The sequence below is a fragment of the Cladophialophora yegresii genome, assembly GCF_000585515.1.
Source record: "Cladophialophora yegresii CBS 114405 chromosome Unknown aczIN-supercont1.5, whole genome shotgun sequence".
Classification (NCBI taxonomy): domain Eukaryota; kingdom Fungi; phylum Ascomycota; class Eurotiomycetes; order Chaetothyriales; family Herpotrichiellaceae; genus Cladophialophora; species Cladophialophora yegresii.
Genome location: NW_006913049.1, coordinates 2,987,610 through 3,005,895, shown reverse-complemented (window position 1 = coordinate 3,005,895; position 18,286 = coordinate 2,987,610). Strand labels below are relative to the sequence as shown.

General features: G+C 54.6%; 8 protein-coding genes across 8 annotated transcripts; 3 read left to right on the top strand and 5 right to left on the bottom strand.

Moving 5' to 3' along the window:
- Positions 1–509: 509 nt before the first annotated feature.
- A1O7_07814 (uncharacterized protein) lies at positions 510–791 on the bottom strand (the record flags this gene model as incomplete). Its single annotated transcript, XM_007761810.1, has 1 exon — positions 510–791. A coding segment is annotated over one exon (282 nt), but the record flags the coding sequence as incomplete, so codon positions are not given.
- Positions 792–1,916: 1,125 nt separating this feature from the next.
- A1O7_07813 (uncharacterized protein) lies at positions 1,917–2,837 on the top strand (the record flags this gene model as incomplete). The annotated part of the gene is made up of 3 exons (XM_007761809.1): positions 1,917–2,152; positions 2,269–2,491; positions 2,553–2,837. 3 exons carry the CDS (start codon positions 1,917–1,919, stop codon positions 2,835–2,837), a joined length of 744 nt encoding a protein of 247 aa, XP_007759999.1.
- A 207-nt stretch (positions 2,838–3,044) lies between these two features.
- On the bottom strand, positions 3,045–3,888 carry A1O7_07812 (DNA-directed RNA polymerase I, II, and III subunit RPABC1; the record flags this gene model as incomplete). Its single annotated transcript, XM_007761808.1, has 3 exons — positions 3,045–3,573; positions 3,639–3,724; positions 3,787–3,888. The coding sequence occupies 3 exons, from the start codon at positions 3,886–3,888 to the stop codon at positions 3,045–3,047; spliced, it is 717 nt and encodes a 238-aa protein (XP_007759998.1).
- A 3,925-nt stretch (positions 3,889–7,813) lies between these two features.
- Positions 7,814–9,450, top strand: A1O7_07811 (uncharacterized protein; the record flags this gene model as incomplete). The annotated part of the gene is made up of 3 exons (XM_007761807.1): positions 7,814–7,942; positions 7,995–9,137; positions 9,193–9,450. 3 exons carry the CDS (start codon positions 7,814–7,816, stop codon positions 9,448–9,450), a joined length of 1,530 nt encoding a protein of 509 aa, XP_007759997.1.
- A 625-nt stretch (positions 9,451–10,075) lies between these two features.
- A1O7_07810 (uncharacterized protein) lies at positions 10,076–10,978 on the top strand (the record flags this gene model as incomplete). Its single annotated transcript, XM_007761806.1, has 1 exon — positions 10,076–10,978. The coding sequence occupies one exon, from the start codon at positions 10,076–10,078 to the stop codon at positions 10,976–10,978; it is 903 nt and encodes a 300-aa protein (XP_007759996.1).
- A 693-nt stretch (positions 10,979–11,671) lies between these two features.
- A1O7_07809 (uncharacterized protein) lies at positions 11,672–13,126 on the bottom strand (the record flags this gene model as incomplete). Its single annotated transcript, XM_007761805.1, has 1 exon — positions 11,672–13,126. One exon carries the CDS (start codon positions 13,124–13,126, stop codon positions 11,672–11,674), a length of 1,455 nt encoding a protein of 484 aa, XP_007759995.1.
- A 744-nt stretch (positions 13,127–13,870) lies between these two features.
- On the bottom strand, positions 13,871–15,873 carry A1O7_07808 (phosphoacetylglucosamine mutase; the record flags this gene model as incomplete). The annotated part of the gene is made up of 5 exons (XM_007761804.1): positions 13,871–14,731; positions 14,777–15,298; positions 15,351–15,365; positions 15,421–15,636; positions 15,724–15,873. 5 exons carry the CDS (start codon positions 15,871–15,873, stop codon positions 13,871–13,873), a joined length of 1,764 nt encoding a protein of 587 aa, XP_007759994.1.
- Positions 15,874–16,442: 569 nt separating this feature from the next.
- A1O7_07807 (uncharacterized protein) lies at positions 16,443–17,580 on the bottom strand (the record flags this gene model as incomplete). The annotated part of the gene is made up of 4 exons (XM_007761803.1): positions 16,443–16,497; positions 16,546–17,317; positions 17,365–17,407; positions 17,458–17,580. 4 exons carry the CDS (start codon positions 17,578–17,580, stop codon positions 16,443–16,445), a joined length of 993 nt encoding a protein of 330 aa, XP_007759993.1.
- Positions 17,581–18,286: the final 706 nt, after the last annotated feature.

The window sequence follows — 18,286 nt, the reverse complement described above, 5'->3', positions numbered from 1 at the left end:
TACCTTGCCGTCGATGGTGGGCGACACCATCGGCCAAAGTGTCGCTGCTGGTAAGTGAAGTGACCAAGTGACCAATCCCACGAGCGGATGTGGAAGATGATGTCGCTGATGATGTCGCTTGTGTGCTCGTCTGTGATGGCGACGATGATGTCTCTCGTCTGCTTGCTTGCCTGCTTGTGATGCGTTCCCCTGTCCAACTGTCCCACTCGTGTCTGTTCCTCCACCGTCTCTGTCTTCCCGTTCAAAATGCAGCACGGACGCTCTTTCGCCCACAGGTACAAGACGTGAGAGCAGCTGAAAATCCTCGGGCCTCTCTTGGCCGAACCCCTTCCCGATCCTGCCTTGACCCAGCTAGCTCGCCCACCGACCCAGCAGCGGGCTGGAAATCCATGCTGTAATCACCGGTGCGGTCGTGAGCCACAGCTTGGCCACGGCCATGTTCTTCGCCGCGCGCATTTCGTCACGCCCATTAGAAACGGGGCCCACGCCTTTCGTTGGATCGCGATTGTTTAGGCGCTGTTGGCCTTGCTCTCGCTCTCGATCCGCCGGCCAGGGGTGAACCGGCACGGCTCGTCGAAGTAGGCCGGGCTATGGATGAGCGAGTACGGGCTCGTGCCGACTTCTGTGTCCGCGAGGATAATGTGGCCGTTGAAACGTTGTCCGCCGGGAGTGACTACATACCATTGGGCTGCCGAGACTGGGGGACGCAGTTGCAGGCTCTCGTCGAGGACGGCATGAAGATAAACGCAGGAACGGAGCTTTTGTCCCTGTCGAACAGCGGACGTGGACGAGCAGGTTGTAACCTCGTCCCTGCTGCCATTCTGACTCATATAGTGAAGATTCTTCCACTTCCTCAGCACAACCTTTGACTCAGAAAAAGCACAAACTCAGGCTGGCCTGACGGGTCGATCCCCTTGGCAACATCTCCTACAGGAAGGCTGGGTTAACTCGAGCTTACTACCATCGCTACAGGAAGGATTCGGTCGAGCTAAGGCGAAGTGCACGACTCGATCCCACCTTCTTCGGTCGGATGAATCGCTTCCGTAACTCGAAGGCGTAAGAGCGGCATCCATTCGGAGCCGCAATGATAGAGCCGGCCCCGGCGCCAGGATGTAAGGCGATCCGTCTGTCGCACAGGGCAGCCAGCCGCTCGCACGACTCTCTTGCCATGTTGAAGTGCAGTAAGCAGGTCTGCTTGACTTGGGGACCACGTTTCAGGCACGGTTTGCGGTGGAGTTTGTGCGATATCGGGTTGCGCCTTGATATGGTGCGTCTGAGTTGCCGATGAATGTTCTTACCAGAGTCTGGCCATTCGACAGCGGGTCTCCTGGCTTTTTGGGTGAAGCTGGTGGCATCAAAGGCCTGCACGGGTCTGCAACTATGTAGTTGACGGGCGTCTGCCCTTTTCTGAGTGGCAATGTCGACAACGTTGTTTGGTCACTAGAAACTGGCCTTCGAAGAGGCCCCGTTTGCAGTTAATGTCCCGGTCCAGATACCACGACCTAAGCCGCATGATCACAAGAGAAAGGGGAATGGAGCTTAGATTTCCAGTTAAGTGGCGGATGCCCATGACGGGGTCATAATGCCGGAAGGAGTCATATTGGCGTGCCATTCATCACTTTGACAAGTAACCGCATAGTTATCGCCTGGTATTTCGCTATTCTCAGTGGACCACCAGATCGAGCACCGATTCTTCTCGTCGTCGTCCTTACTGAGCTTGTATCCATCCGCAGACTGAGAGGGTTGACATGAACAGTACAAGAGGAAACCGCCGGGCTACTTGGTGGGCGAACTTTTCAACTTTTTGACCCCTCCCATTCAGGCCACCCAACATTGAGCATGAAACGATCGTGCTCCTCGAGCACCCGACATAGTCCGACGGAGAGACCACAGGTCACGATCATATTCTACGAATCATGAAACTCCTCATAGTCGGCGGAACAGGCTTCGTCGCAACAGAAATAATCCGCCAGAGCCTGGCCAGCCCGGAAATAACCTCAGTAGTAACACTGGCACGCCGACCTGTCGAGGTGCCTCAGAATCTAGGGGGCCACGTAGGCCCATCGAAGCTGAAGAGCGTGTTGCTCCAAGACTTCACGAAGTACTCGGAAGATGTGAAAGCCCAGCTGGAAAATGTGGACGCTTGTATCTGGTACGTACGTTTACGCTACTTGTTTATCTATGCTACAGAACAAGACGGCACCCGTACCTCATCACGCAGGCAGCACGAGAGCGAGTATGACGCTAACGCCTCCGTCCGAGAAACAGGACCCTCGCGATCACGCCCACCAAGGCGAAGTCCATGCCGTGGGACGAGGTTGTCAAGGTGTGTCGTGAGTACACGATGACGGGGCTCCAGGCCATTGTTGAGGCGCGGCGCCGTGGCTCGGCCAGATCAACACCCCTCCGATTCTTGTATATGAGTGGGGAGTCGGCCGAGCGGGATCAAACGAAAACTCCCAGGCTCATGACCCAGTATTTGTTGATGCGGGTATGTGGTGCCCTTTGTCAATGTCAGATGCAGGCGCGGACTAACCTCACAATGTGGGCAGGGAGAAACGGAAAATCAAATCCTCGCATTTGCGGCCTCTCATCCTGATCAGGTAGAAGTCACGGTCGCTAAGCCTGGACTCATTCTGGAGCCGGGTAATGTTCTCCATTGGCTGAAGTCTTGGCTTTTGTGGGCTGTGGTTTCGCTGCCGAGTATCACTGTGGTTGAGATTGCGGCGGCGATGCTGGACCAGGTGATGAATGGGTTCGAGAAGGATCCGTTACTGAATGAGGATCTTGTCAGGATCGGGCAGAAGGCGTTGAACGGGACCGAACCATCAAGTTGATCCGTTGATCAATTCTGCTTGCTTGCAAAGACAAGGAATATTTGTCGAGAGGCAGGAATCTTTCGGTAGTTCGTAGAGAAAACGTAATGCTGTATTCGGGCCTATCTCGCCGCTCATTTTGTCGTCTGATCAAAACACCTCCCTATGCGTTCTCAATAACCAGTCTCGGATCCTAAACTCCGCGCTCCAAAGCAAAGAGGCCTGCGCTCAGAAGACCCACCGATAGCTTGCGTACCGTCCCGCCGTCTCGCTTTTGCGAATGATCTTGACCACGTTACCCCTCTTCAATCCAAGGTACTTCGACACGGGATCCCCCAGCTGAATGCGCGGCAGCTGCGTCTCCTTCAAACGATACCTGTCCAGCAGGACTTTCTTCTCCTCTGCGCTCAGCAGGACATGCCTAGGGACCAATTCGTGACGCGTGATATTGACAAGGAGATCCTGCTCTTGGAAGTGCTCGGCGTGAATGCCGCGTTCCGAGAGCGGTTCGAAGGCGCGCAGTGCAGCGGCTGTGACGGGGCCAATGGTGACGAAGATTCCCGTGGTGAAGTTGTGGCCGTCGAGGTGCTGGGCAAAGGCACGGAGGTGCTTGATGCCGATCGTGGTTTCAGGGCTGAATTCGACCCAGATGGTTCCGGCTTTGGTTTGAGGCTCAGGGTTGGACTTCGTAGGACGGGGAGTGTCGCGTTTGATCATGGCTTCGGAGGGAAGGGCTTGGAGGCGCATCAACCTCCGGCTGTAAGAGAATCCACTGTCAGAGAGAGGGAGCTGAGAAAGTTGTTTCACTCCACCCAAACTTACTCGGCCAAACCGGTCGCGGAATCGGTGTATTTCTCTTGAAACTTCCAGCGCGGAATGCTCAGTTCGTCGGCTGATATCTCGTAGCCCTAGAGATACAGGTCAACCAGCATTCATCTTAGAAGCCACCCATCCATGTGTCAGCGCATACCCGATCTTTCAGCATCTCCAGGACTGTCCGCCATGTCCGCCATAACCTGGTCACTTCTCGCTCTCCTTCCACGGCCAGTTCCGATCGCCCGCCGGTGTCCATGGTGGGTAGGTGGTAGAGACACAATGATCGAGGGACTGAGAAGAAATGCGTGATCTGAGACGCTGTGACAACGGAACCTGAGGACGACTTTGGAGAAAAATTATGGATAAACCTCGGCAGCGCAAATGCTGCAAGCCTTGTGTCGGAAAATAGTTCGGCCGGCACCTCCTTTCTGACCACGTCCAAGTGAAGCACAATGTACCCTGGACGCCCTGAGCAAGCACGGTCGACAACGGGCACCGATAGGAGCGAGATCGACGGAGCCTCTTGTGGTCATTATCGATGAAACTGGAGTCTAACGACCTATTCCTGGTGGACAATGAGGATCGATAGAAAGTGCGGTCAAGAGCTTCCTCCGTCACGCGCATTCGACGCCTATGGTCAACAGGGATGAAAAGGAAGACTACCTAGGGACACTAGTAGATGAGAGGTGATGACTGCATTTTAACGTTGTCTGGCTTAGCGGTGCTTCATAGCAGGCGCAGTTAACAAGGGAGTTCCACAAGGGTTCCGGGGCACGATAGCCTGGATAGGAAGCACGCTGTGGCTGTCGGAGATTATATTCGTGGGTATATCGCCTGTTGCTGCTGTGTGCGTTATTCTTAGCACCCACGGTCGTAACGCCAACCATCATAGTCCAGCACAGCAAGCCGCCAGTGTCTCTATCGCACCGCTATTCATTGTCCTTTGATAGCAGCTTTTGCAGCGTTTCAGTATCCATCTTCTGCTGACTTGGCTCGTCCTCGCACGCCTCTAGTTCCATCAGCATCATCCCGGTCCAATCCCGGACAAGCACCTGGACCGTAGCCTCAGCATCGTTGAGACAGCAGCAGGGGTGCATGTACCTATCCCTTCAGCGATACAGCCTGAACATCGAACCCCATCATGGGATGGATGTGCCACTTGTGGAATTTGTACCGTGCGTTGACAGGAAGTGACAGACTGGATCCTCATCACCATATTTGAGTCGGGGCCGAGGCATTGGCTGCAACGATTGCAGATGTAGCGTGGGAGCTTGAACTTTGTGGGGCCATTCGTGAGCAGTTACCTGATGAGAGCAGCAGGAATGGTTGGCATCCAACAGCACGTGTTCCAATCTGATGAGGCGATATTAGGGTACTGCGATCTGTCGGCGTATGGGCAGGGTCCGTCGGAATTCCAGGAAGGCTTGTTGGTCATGATGGGCTGGACATGTTGGCTAGGTGTTGGCACTGGCGGTGGTGGAAATCCTCTATGGGAAAGAGGGCCATAGATCTGGAGATGGATTTGACAGCGAGTTGCCTCGCTAAATGCTTCGGCCCTGGTCAGTTTATTGACTGATAGGATGGGTAGTGGTCGAGATGGCTTTAGCTTGCGACGAGTGACTCCTTGTGCTGCTGGGGCGCTTGTGGCCTCTTCAAGCCAGCTCACTTCCTTGACTTGGATCTCGGCAATAGCGATGTATAGATCCACAGAAGAAGCTCAGCGGGAATATTTTTGACGGATTTTGGTTGAGGCCGCGTTGTCGGAGGCAGATTCGTGCAAGGTGCGAGTGTAGGGGCACCGATATCTGGGATTGTAGCCATCGTGGAAATCGAGGAAGTCACCAGGGAAGACGATAGGGAGGGCGAAGAACGTGGTGGAGTTCGTAGCGGTTGAAATCCTTGATTATAGGTGCCCACAAAGGCGATGAAAACAGAAGGCAGATGTTGTCTGTAATGAGTCTTGAGATTGGAGGCAATCGTACGATCCTGTGACTGTGAGGACCAAGATCAGCAAAGAACAGTACGCGAGGCAAAACCCACACGCCCTTTTCTCCTTTTCGTTGGAGGATTGGGATTTTGATCGACCGCGCGATGCTTACGTTGATACACCTAGCAGACCATGTCCTGTCTACCTGCCTCTCCAACCACTCCTTCTACCGCGGCCGTTCTCGAGCATACCTCCTCTACTTTTGGATGTGAGTTCCACGATCCATATCTTGTTCAATGGCACGGCCATCAGTAAGTTCTCCAGCCCATGCACTGCTGTAGATGACTTCGGTTCGCAACCCTGAGCCCAGCACTCTGGATTGTCAATGTGCAGACCGTGTCTAATATCTCTTCAACAGGACCACCAGCTACTGTCCTATCTGCTTTCCCTGTCCAGATCAGCCACAGTCGCCAGCGTTCAGCTCATTCCCCCCGTCAGACATGCACAAGGTTCCTCCGGCGGAGAATCTAGGACCCTCATTCTTCGACCATACGTCTGGCCAAGCTAGCACTGCTCGCAAGGAGCTGTTCGCTGAAGGTTTGCACCGCTTCATCACTGTAGATAAGTTGACAGGAGTATTGTCAATATACAGCTTGGTGTCGTTCAAATCCGCACCAATCCCAGTGGGGACTAGGATACCGATTGAACCGAAAGAAAGAAGAGATCTCCCTTCACTTGACCATACATCAAACCCAAACGAAAGGCTTGCGGGCTCCGGTCACTGTTGGACAGGACGATCCAGGAGTGTTCAGGAAATATCAGCCAGCTGTGGTTGGCATGAGCTGCCCAGGTAAGATCATCTGGCGGACATACCTCAGCGCAAAGTGTCTGTTGATGACCACTTCAAAAACATCTGCGATAGGCTCCACGACATGAACGGAAGGGGTACCACCGTCCCTAGGCGGTCCATCCTCCCCTTGTGTTACCTGCCACCACTGGGGTTCATATGCCAAGGTCATTAGAGGTGCGAACTTCTCGGACCTCTTCGCTGGCAAGGTCGACCATGCTGTCACTGGATACATTTTCCCCTGCGACAGAGGCAACCAGACATAAGTACTGGCCCACTCATCTCATCGACCCCAGGCTCAACCACAGAATTGGGTGATATCGGACCCAGTACGTGACTCTGCCAAAAGCGCTGAAGCCCAGGGTCCTGGAAGATGCAAGAGGACGGCCCACACCATGAGACAACCGAGGTCGGGCGGATACCGCCTTCAGGGGATGATGGGGCAGTATTTCCACGACAGTTTTTAGAACAGGTCGTAGGTCAAGTTGCCAGGTGTTGTGCATGTCTTCCGTGGTGAAATTGACTCGCATGAAATCAGGAGGTAGGTGGTGAGTAGGAAGACAATCCAAAAGGCACCGTGACAAGCTTCACGGTGGTTGCCCTGCGCAAGGGAAGTCGCTGTTCACTCGTGGGATGCTCCAGGCTTCTGAGGATGTTTGAGGTATGTGCAATTCCTTGGATGTTTGCCGTTTATCCTGTATCTTATGCCCCTCATTGTTGACGCCGCGCATAGACAGCTTGGGCCCTTCCACTGGTCAATCTTCACGAGCTGGATTCCATCCTGGGTATGGTCGACGCCCGTTGCTGCCGCTGACGGCTCATCTCCTCCATGTGCTCAAAGAGCTGCATCGGGGACACGCATGGCGCTCCGGAAGCCCTTCCGTCTGGGGTATGGTCAGGTATGTATTCACCACGGAGCTGTAGCCGAAGAGTGGTAAGAAGGCCAGGTGAGAGGACCCCAACGACGACCGTGTACCCACTGCCAGACTACGGTGCTCGACATGGATGGTGACGAAATATATATGGCCAGCCAGTTTGAAGCAGGATGCAAGAATACGGTGAATTGCACACAATGCGATGTGCAAGGATGTCGTGAAATCCACAATTTTCTCCGCCAAAAGTTGCAGCTGGACTCGACAGTCCGGGACGGTTTCCTTCTCACCCTCACAACCTCCAGTCAGTCTCACCAAACAGACGCAAACAGTTATACCGCCCTTATCGCTTGTCACTCGTCACTCGGCAGACTACTTCGACTGTCGCTAGCATCCTTTCAGCCTTTCGTTAGCATCAACTGCCATGCTCTTCTAGCATGGACAGAGGTATATAAAATATTCCCCAACTACTCACCACTTCGTCGCGTCTTCCGGTAACTCTACCTTGGTCCTCTATCTATCTACCCCTACAACGATGGCGGACACCCAGGCTGCTCCGGCCACAGACGGAGCTCACAAGCGACCTGAAAAGCCTGATGAAGCCAAGTTCAAGGCCGATCTCGCAAAGGCCGAGAAAGACCACGAAGCTGCGCAGGCTCGCTTCGTATGTCTCCGCCATCTTCATGCGACAAAGCCCCCGAGCTGACTATCTTCAGAACGCCATCCGATCCAAGCTGGACAGCGCTCGTCCTGGCAAGTCTACTCCTGCGAATGACCGATTCAAGGAACTCGTCGACGAGCAAAAGTCTATCCGCCAGAAGCAACAGGAACACAAGTCTGCCAAGGCAGGCCAACAAGAAAAGTTCAACCAGAACGATGCTTTGATCAAGAAGCTCATCGCCGAGCAAAAGGATGCCCGCACCCGTGTCGGTTTCAAGAGCCCGGAGGAGATCGACTCCAAGATCGACAACCTCCAGAAGCAAGTCGATTCCGGCACAATGAAACTGGTTGACGAAAAGAAGGCGCTCAACGAGATTTCTCAGCTCCGCCGCAACAAGAAGGGCTTTGCTGGTCTCGATGATCTGCAGAAGAAGATCGACGAGAAGAAGACCGAGAACGCGGAACTCAAGAAGACGTTTGACAATCCCGAGAGCCGAGCGCTGTCTCAGAAGTACGAGGACAATCAGAAGGAGCTCGACGACATCAAGGCTGCGCGTGAGGACACCAACAAGAACTTCGACTCTCTGAAGGCTGAGCGGGACAAACTCTACGAAGAGCAGCAGACCACCTATCAAGCCATCAGAAAGGTCAAGGACGACTACTATTCTCAGCGGAAGGCGTACAAGGAGTTCGAGGACCTCATCTGGCAACAGAAGCGCGAGCGACAGAAGGCCGAAAAGGACGCATACGAGAAGGATCGACGTCGCCGCATTGCCGAGCAGAAGCTGGAAGAAGCCTCCGAGCCCGCTTTCCTGGACCAGATCCGCACTGCCGAAGGCCTCATCCGGCACTTTGACCCAACATACACCACGGACGAAGGTGACAAAGGCCCTGGACAGTTTGCTGCGACAGCTCAGCGCACGATTGATGAGGCCGGCTTCAAGGGCATGAAGGTCGTCAAGAAGGAAGACGAGGACTTCTTTGTTGGCGGTGGCGGCAAAAAGAAGGGCAAAAGCAAGAAAGGTGCCGCCGCTCCTGCCGAGTCTGGCAAGCTGAACATGAACATCGGTATCATCGAAGAATTGGCCAAGGTCGGCGTGGATCCACCGAGCACCCAAGCCGATGTTCCGGGCGTTGTCGAGAGGCTCAAGGAGAAACTGGCCGCCTGGAAGAGAGACCAGGACGCCGAAACCAAGAAGGTAAGCGTCAGGTCATCTCCACGCTTTTTCTGAATTCGTACTAACAAGTCGACAGAACATCGAAAAAGCCAAGAAGGAGATCGAGAAGCTCGAGCAAGAAGCTGCGGAGGCCTCGAACGCTGCATCGGCCTCGAACAGCGGACGGCAGAATCGTGCGAAGAAGGTCTCGGCAAAAGATGCTCTGGTCAACGGTCCGGTCTCTGCCGAAAGTGAGCAAGTTCAAGAGAAAGATGGCGTGGCGGATGCTACCAAGGAGTTGGCCGAGGCCAAGCTCGAGGACAATGAGAACACCCCTGCCGAGACTGCTCAATGATTGCTCTTCAGCTCACCGATGCCGGAAAGGTCTGGCTTCATTGTTATCCAGTCAATGTTCTTCCTCCCCCGGAAAATCCTCTAGTGAGGGCGCACGGGAATTGGGTGGTGGACTGAAAAGAAAATCCTAAAGCAGGGCATCAAGAATTTCATTGCAGCGGAATAGCGCGTAGCTCGCATGTCCTTGCAGAACTCTCGCATCGCATTCATATAGGGAAAAAGGAGAACGCCAAAAACCAATGCTTGAAACGGTTATACAAGATGTGGTTAACATGCATATTCCTCTCGGCTCTTGCCAGTGCAGCTCGTAGAAGAACGCTGGAGATGGCCGTCGTGCCTTGGGACGGATGGACGGAATATGCCGAGTATATCAGCGCTTCCCCTCCTCCACTCCGCTTCATGCTCTCCTCTCCATCTCCAGGCCCACAGTACTGTACTCTGTGTATTGACTGGTGTTGGGATATATCACTCCTGGCTACCGCGGACTGAGTAGATCATCAACCCTACCACTTGCGATTGCAGTCGCAGACGCTTGATCGAAGCTGGCCCCCCAGCCAGCCACAGCACGCCTCCTCAGCATCAAGCGAGCATTCGTCCGAGGACCTTTCCATCCCAAACCGAGCATAATGGCCTCAGTCTTCCGCCCGGGCGCACTGGCCCTGATCTCCGGCGGCGCCAGCGGCGTGGGCTTCGCCTTCGCCTCCCACTGCCGCCGCCAAGGCATGCACGTCGCCCTGCTGGACATCAACCGGGAGACGTTGGCCTCCGCGTCCTCGGCCCTCCAAGCCATCGACAACAAACTCCTGACGCTGACATACGAGATCGACGTGTCAGACATGGACGCCTGGGCCGCGATCCGCGCCGACGTGGAGACCAAATTCCAGACGATCGACTTCCTGATGCTCAACGCGGGGATGGCCATCCGGACGACGTCCCCCTGGAAAGACGCGGCGTACTTCCACAAGACACTCGCGACCAACTACTTCGGCATGATCCACGGGCTTGTCACGTTTCTGCCGCTTGTCACGAGATCTCCCAGCCCCGCAGCGATCGTGATGACCGGGTCCAAGCAGGGGATTACGAACCCGCCGGGCAACCCGGCGTACAATGCGAGCAAGTCCGCGGTGAAGACGACGGCGGAACAGCTCGCGCATGACGTCCGGACCAGTGGCTCGAGCATCTACGCGCCGCATGTTTCTGCCCACTTGTTGGTGCCTGGGTGGACGTTCACGGGGTTGTCGGGGAACCTGGGCCCCGTGGCGGATGAGGAGGCGCTGAAGACGAAGCCGAGGGGTGCGTGGTTGCCGAGTCAGGTTGCCGAGTATGGTGTTGCGAAGATCGAGAGGGGGGAGTTCTACATTATATGTCCGGATACCGATGTTGACGAGGCGTTGGATAATGCGCGGATGAGCTGGGCGGCGGGGGATATCACGGAGGGGAGGAGCGCGTTGAGTCGGTGGGATGACAAGGTCAAGGATGAGGCGGCGGGGTGGATACAGAAGGAGGCTGAGAGGCGGAGGGGCCAGTGAAGGAGTGATAGACTGTGAGCTGCCGCGTGGCGTTGGTGGGGTGCTGGCGGTGGTGGTGGTGGTGGTGGTGAAGGAGAAGAAGCGACTACTGTCGTGAGGAAAGGAAGTGATGGAGGGATAAACAGACAACCGCGCGAGCTGGTTGGATGCAAACTGCCCTACCAACACGGTCGTTGAGTGGGAAGCGAAGGCGAGCTGGTAGAGGTGTGCGACGTCGAGTGGGACAGCGAGAACGAGGCAAAGGTATGAGATTATGTTACAAAAGCTTCAAAAGCCATTTCGACAGATGCAGCTGTCACGATGTTTTTCCGTATCAACCCGAAGATGCCTTGCATGCTACAATACATAGCACAGTCACCTCCTCCTGCCATCTCCGTGTCTCCCAATCGAACAACATACCGCTCCCAAGCATTTGGCAGTTCGCCGTCTTTATCTAACAGTGCCAAATGCAGTCGCCAGTTCCCTGTCCTTGTCCTTGCCCCCCTGTTCAGCAATGCTATTGCTCGCAGGCAGCTAGAGTGTCCTGTTTCCAGAACCTGGAATCATGCTGTCCGCTGCAGTTGTAGCATGCTTGTACGGCGGACTTGCGCTGGATGATTCGCCTAACCAGTGATCAACCCTTCGCCAGTGAGATGCGGCTTCGATGCCTTGCTCATGCTCATACTCTTTGCCGTGCTCTTCCCCATGCTCGTTTCAACCACACCTCAGGATCTGACGAAGGTTGACCTCTGGCGGCTCCCAAACCACATCCCTGACACAAACCTGCTGCCTCGCCGGGATCTTGACGCCCAAATGCCCCGGACAAGCCACGTACTCTTTGTTCTTGATCAGCAGAAGTTCGCCCCTCCGACCTTCCTGGAGTTCCGTGGTATCCTCCTGGTCCTGGTCCGGCCTTGGTTCCTGACTTGGTAGCCCAGCCTCAAGCGCGCTCGCGGGGCCCAAGCCCATTGCCCGCCTGGCTCTCGAGCTCACACACTCGAATAGGAGGTTAGCATCCTCATCCGTGCCAGCCTGATACAGCCCCACGCCCAATGAGGCCAGAGCAAGTGGATCCCCCGTCCCCCACGGCGTGAATGCATTGCCCACATTATTCACACAGAGACACGCATTGATGCCATGCTTCTTGATCATGTCGACGACTTGCAGCGTCCCGCGTGGCCGGTCCGCGGACGTCGACTCACCTGCCGCGCCCGCAGGCCGGCCCATCATGAACAGATCCGAGGTGGGCAACCCCACGAAATGAACCGGCAGGCTGGAGTCTTTGATTTCCCCCGCCAGTCTCGCCATCTCACCGTCACTAAACAGTGTCAACCGCGTGCAGTGTCCTAGGACGACCGTCTTCCCCGGCTTGGCTCGCTCAGTCCACCCCTTCTCCCTAAGCAGACGGAGCACGTCCCAGACCATCGCCTCCCGTGACCCATCAAGGTTATAGTCCAGATGAAAGTCGAGATGGAGAGAATACGCCAACGCCGTCTCGATGGCCCATTCGATGTTCCGCAGCGCCGCCTCTGTGGAGTTCTCCACGTACGGCGTCGTGCCCAGCACTTCGACATGCTCACCGAAGTCACGCAGCGCGTGCTGCAAGACCCGCATGTTCTCTGTGCCATGCTCCGTGCTGAAGAGGGGATCCTGTGCGAACGCACAGATCTGCAGCCTCATCTTCCCTCTGAAACATTCCTTCAGCCTGATCGCCGCGTGCAGGCACGATTGGCGCGTGACATGGTCGGTTTCGACAAAGGCCCGACAGGCCGTGACGCCCTGCGAGAGGGACGTGGCCAGCAGCTGCGCGCCGCGCAGGTAGAGGTCCTCGTCCGTGTAGCGCTGCTTGGCCAAGGACGTGAACCTGAGGGCTTCGGCGAATGAGCCGTCTTGGGGCGTCAGGTCCGAGTAGTCCGGGTGCTTGTCCGCTTCACTTGACGGATGATGGTGGGGGTGGTGGTGGTGGTTGCACGTCAGTAGATATGCCTTGTCCAGATGGATGTGTGGGTGGCACAGAGGCGGCAGAAGCAACGGGGACGGCGACGGGTTTCTCGAACAATCAGCCGGCGCTGCCGCCGGTTGTATGCGTGTGATGGTGTTGCATTCAAACTCGACGTCCCATCGTGAGGTTGGATCTCTGCCTGGAAGGATTGCATGCTTGATCTTCATTTTTTGGCATAGGGCATCACCTGGTGGCTTACACGAATTGCTGTCTGCGCTGTGATGCTGCGCAGATGTGGACGGTAGTACGCGGGTATCGGGACCTCTGGACAAAATGTGCTCCAAGAACTCGATGTGACTAGAAGCATCCTCCAGTCACCGCACCGGGACCTGTTCATACTGTGTAGTCGGAATCGTGACGTCCGATTATCGAATGTAAAGCGATGGATACTTCTTAGGACAAATCCCGACACTTCCGCCTCCGATTACATACACGACGGAGAACGACGTCCGTTCGTACATGGCTGACACAATGCCACATGCCAAACTACAGGCACTGTGAGAGTCACCAGGTTGTTTCGAATGGGGATTGCCTGTCGTCATATCACTGTGTCTGGATCAGATACCGTAGATAGCCCTTACACAAGCAGCAATGCAAAACGAGGTGCGCAGTATTTCTATGAGTCTAGGCACCCTGCTTGCAAATGCCGTGGTCGCCGTCCAATGTGTCAACGGGACTTCATGGTCACTGAATGCATTTGTAGGGCCCGTCACCTGCGTCAGGGTAAACAAGAACTTTTGATGTGGGTATCCAGCTCGGTCTTGTCATGTCTCACCAATCTACGCCCAAGATGCCTCCCATATCCCGCCACGCTCGATTGCGCCATCGCTATGCCACGTAAAATGGGTTATCCAATGTCTCCTACGCACGCTGTAGGAATGACGTGCCTCACTCGATCATGCACACAAGCTTCACGATGTACCATACCTCCTCACAACCTCCGCGACCTGGCTAGCCAGCTTCTCCGCCTCGGACTTTGAATATGCTTCGGCATAGACACGAACAGCATCCTCCGTGCCAGACGCACGAGCAAAGGCCCGACCTTTAATGTACATCTGGCAATACTTGTCGATCTCTTCCTGGGCGCCTTTGGGAGACTCCAGCCTTCTCTCTGCGTCAACAGCCTTGAAAATAGACCGATCGTTGACCACAACACGGACCAGGCGATTCGGCAGGTCGATGTAGGTATTTCGCCAGTTTTCCAGGGTCCAGCACTTGTGAGCAAGCACAATTTCAGCGAACAGCATGTCTGATATAGCGTCGCCCACTGCTTGGTTGATAAGGTCGATGCAAGCTCGAAGAGAATCCAAGGCGTGCTTCTGCCCAGGAGATTTAGGCTCCGATTCTCTGATGAGCTTGATCGCGTTGTCCGAAAAGAGAACGGTTCCGTGGCCGTTCGCTTCAAAGTAGACGCCGATGTCGTATCTAGCAGCAGCATGATGAAGATGCTTTACACCAGTTGGCGTGACTGTGACAGGCAGCTTGAGCACTTTTTCGACGTACTCAGTGGCGGCCCCATTGGCGTAGGCGGTTTGAACTATTCCGATTTTCAGCTTCTGCTCAATCCCAGCAACACGAGTCATGTCTGCAAGGAAGACGGCACCAAGTGTCGCGATGCGATCGCCGTCCAGCAGGTGGAAGGTTTTCTGTTCGTCAGTGTAGTAATAGACCACCCGGTCTGCGTCACCGTCAAGGGAGCAGCACCGGTCGCCAGGCTGAGCGTTGGAGCTGGGCGGAGCTCGTTGCTTCGTCTTGACGTAGTCGGCGCCGCACTGTAGAAGTCAGTGGGTAGGTAGAGTTGCAGCACCGGGACATACCTCGAAATTCAGAGCTTCTGGCTTTACCACATCATCATTCACGACCTTGATGTCGATTCCACCTTCTTTGGCGGTAGGCAGGTACTTGATCAACTCTCTCAACTTCGGGCCTCCCACACCGTTGGCACAATCCACAGTGATGGGGCCCTGAATGGTGCGACCATGCATGAGTGTCTTGAATGCTTTCGCTATCTTCTCATAATAACCCTGCTCAGTCGGTTCACCAAAAGCGTATGGTGTATTCAAAGTGTTGATACATCGTACGATGTAGTGCAGTTGAGGGGTAGTCATTATGCCATAATCGGTGTATTCGACGTTGACGGCATCCAAAGCGGCCTTCAGGGCAGTAACGAGGTAGGGTCCAGAAGCACGGGTGTCACGTGCAAACACTACTCTAGCTTGTCTCTCATGGAGCTGGCTGATATTGCTGATCAAGGTCTCATTCAGCAGGTCCTCATACTCCTTCGCGAGCTTGTCATTGGGGGTATTGGCAAGAGTCGTAGCATAACCCTCCCACGATTGCTGTCCCAAGAATCAGTCACGTGACGAGGACGAGGTAAGATGCAATGCATACCTCCAGCATGTCACCCTATGAGCCAATCTGTCAGTCGCATGGCGACATCTTGTGTTTGATGATAACTCACCATGGGGTCCACCAGCTTGACTCCGTTGTCTTCCGCCGGGTTGTGACTGGCTGTGATCATGATCCCGATGGTTGCGTTGCGCTTCTTAGAACGTAGCGCAGCAATGAGACCAACAGTGTAGATGACATGGTCGAGAAGTGAACTGTGTTTCCGACTCTTATCAGTCTCGAGGATCTCAGAGCGACCAGGAGGATTGTGAATGTCAGCTTGGTGCGGCTGCGGGACGAACGTACGCTTTCATACGGAACTGTACGGGGAGACTCTGTCAGTGGCAGGCTCAGATGGACAGGCACGAAAACATACTCCTGCAGTGCCATACTCGTACTTCCTGCCCTCTGGGATAGGGTATGGCTCTACTCCCTCTGTAATGCGATCCAGAAGGATCTTGTCGAGGTGGATGATGGGCTTGGGCTTGTTCAGCACCGAGTCCCGGGGGTCAGAATACGACGCCATGATGGCTGAGAGGATCAGCGGACACAGGTGCGCTCAATCGCAAATAACCCTTTGATGGCGACAAGCTGCTATGGCGACTCACGTGCTGACGTGAGAGACAGAGGCGACAGACAAAGAAGGTAAAACAAGGAATTCGTGGATTGCGCGGAAGAGCGATGATGGTGGGATGAAATGCAGGTAAGAAAGAATGCATCTCCAAAAAGACGTTTCGCTTCTACATCCCACGCAAGGAGCCGCGCCGAGCCACGCCCCGCGTTGAAAGTGAAGTTGTGCCTGGCTAGTGGGTGTCTCGGCGGTATAGGGGCCAATGACTAACCCCGCTTTAAGCGGCCACCGGCGTGAACGGCGCCAAAGGATGCTGGTGGATGTTTAAGTATCACTGACGCAGCTCCCGTCCCCTCAACCCCTCTTGCCGGAAGAAGAGCTTTGCAGCTCACCAGGATTGCGTCTTGGTGCCTTTCACTGGTGCCATCGACTATATTCGTAGTTCGTCTTTTGACCAGAAACACCTGGGTTCTGAATGTCGGAGAAAGGTCTTGTGACATGGCAGCTTCGCCACCAAAGTTAGCTTAGGCCTTGAGCCTTTCACTGGCAAGGTCTTCTTGGGCATCTTTGATCAAGAAGCTGCATACGACTTAGCAACCAATACGTGGAGGCCGGAGACGGTCGTACCTGTACCACCAGATTGTTGGAACGACAGTTCCGAGATGCCATAGACTATGCGCATCGATCATGCCGCCAATGGGAGGGAAGTCAAAGAGCTCCAGACTCATCGCCATGACGATCCAAGCCACGATAAGACCGGGCCATGCTGCCCACGTTTTCTTCAACTTGCGGTATCTGCTTATGCTGAACCAAGTCCAGAGCAAGTTCTGAACAACGCCAACCGCGACATTGGCTGCCATATTGTACGTGTAGTCCCAGCTCCAAGCTGTCAGGTAGGTCACATGGGCCACATAGAGGGAGATACAAAGTATCGTCCATGCCCGGAGAACGCTCTGTTTTGTGGCATCGTTTTTATCAAGGCGAAATATTCGAATTGGAGAGAGGTAAAGTCCGTACAAGACGCTTGCTCCAGCGGCGAAATAGTCCAACTTCTCCGTGACGTTGAAGTCTCGCGTGTGGAAAATCATGCTGAATATCCAGCTCGCCAGTCCAAAGTAGCCAAAGGCCAAGTAATAAGGTCGCAGGGCATAACGGGCGGGGATTGATTCACGAATTCTCTGCATCCCTTCTCGATGAGCGAGAAGATTCATCAAGGAGAACAGAACGGAAAACGGCTCCTGGATGCCCCTGAACCGATAGAAAGGCCATTTCCCATGATATTGCACCACAGGCTCAATCATGGGTGGATCGCGTGCTTTGCGTTGGTCGGTAATGACATGTTGACATGTGTAGTCGCACTCAGACGGGCAGTCCCAGAGCAAGATCCGAAGGTGCAACGCTGGAATGGCTCAGCTGGAAACGTCGAGCCAGAAGAGAAGCACTCACGAAGCGCTGCTCGGCCAGAGTCACAATTTTCCTCCACACAGACCTGTAGCTGTCAGAACGTCGGTCAGTGCGGAAAATCGGATGAGCTTGTACCTTGACGCATTCGCGGAAATCAGGTAAGTGGTCGCCCAGAGAAGCCAGCGAAGAATTCAACAGTGCAAAGATCACCAGAGCCAGTGCGATGCACCGGAAGGCACCAGCTCCAGGGCTTCTCATTGCCGTGCGTCGACTCCTGTACACAGGATGGGTGTGTTCTATGAGATCGTGCCGGAAACACCAGTGATTTCCGAGTAGAAAAGGGTTCACGGGCCAAAATAGAGACGGGGGTTAAGCCAATCATGTCACCGGAGCTCTGCTTTACACAGTAGGCATAAACCGGCTTAGTCAGGCTTGTGGATCTGCTGGGCACGAGTTACCCACAGTACGGACTAAAGAAATGGCTCCCTCTCCAGTGATTGTGTCAAGATTGTTCCTGCTGCGCACGACGGATGAAGAAGAACAGCATACGTCAAAGGCAAATTTCATTGTGTCTGTGAACCTGACGACTATACCTTGAGTCTAGCGGTTGACACAAGCTTGCAATTCCGCATTGGACTCAGTTGTCCAGTTCCAAGAGTGGCCCTTCCAGATTATACAATCGTAGCTAAGGCTTGACCTTACTCGGATGAGCGCGCTCAAGATCGGGACACACCTCGAGGAGTTTTCTAGTTGAATACTCAGGACATGTGGTGACGGGCTAAGCTTGTGTCTGCCGCTGTTTATTGATTTCTCCATCTGTTACGGGATATGCGCGCAATGATTCTCTACGTACAGTACGTACAGAGCAGCTCAGCAGCAGAGGAATGCTCGAACCACCAAAGGTCGAAGGAGCTGACTAGACGGCTGCATAAAGTTGAGGTGAGGTTGGAGAGAGGTGATTGTC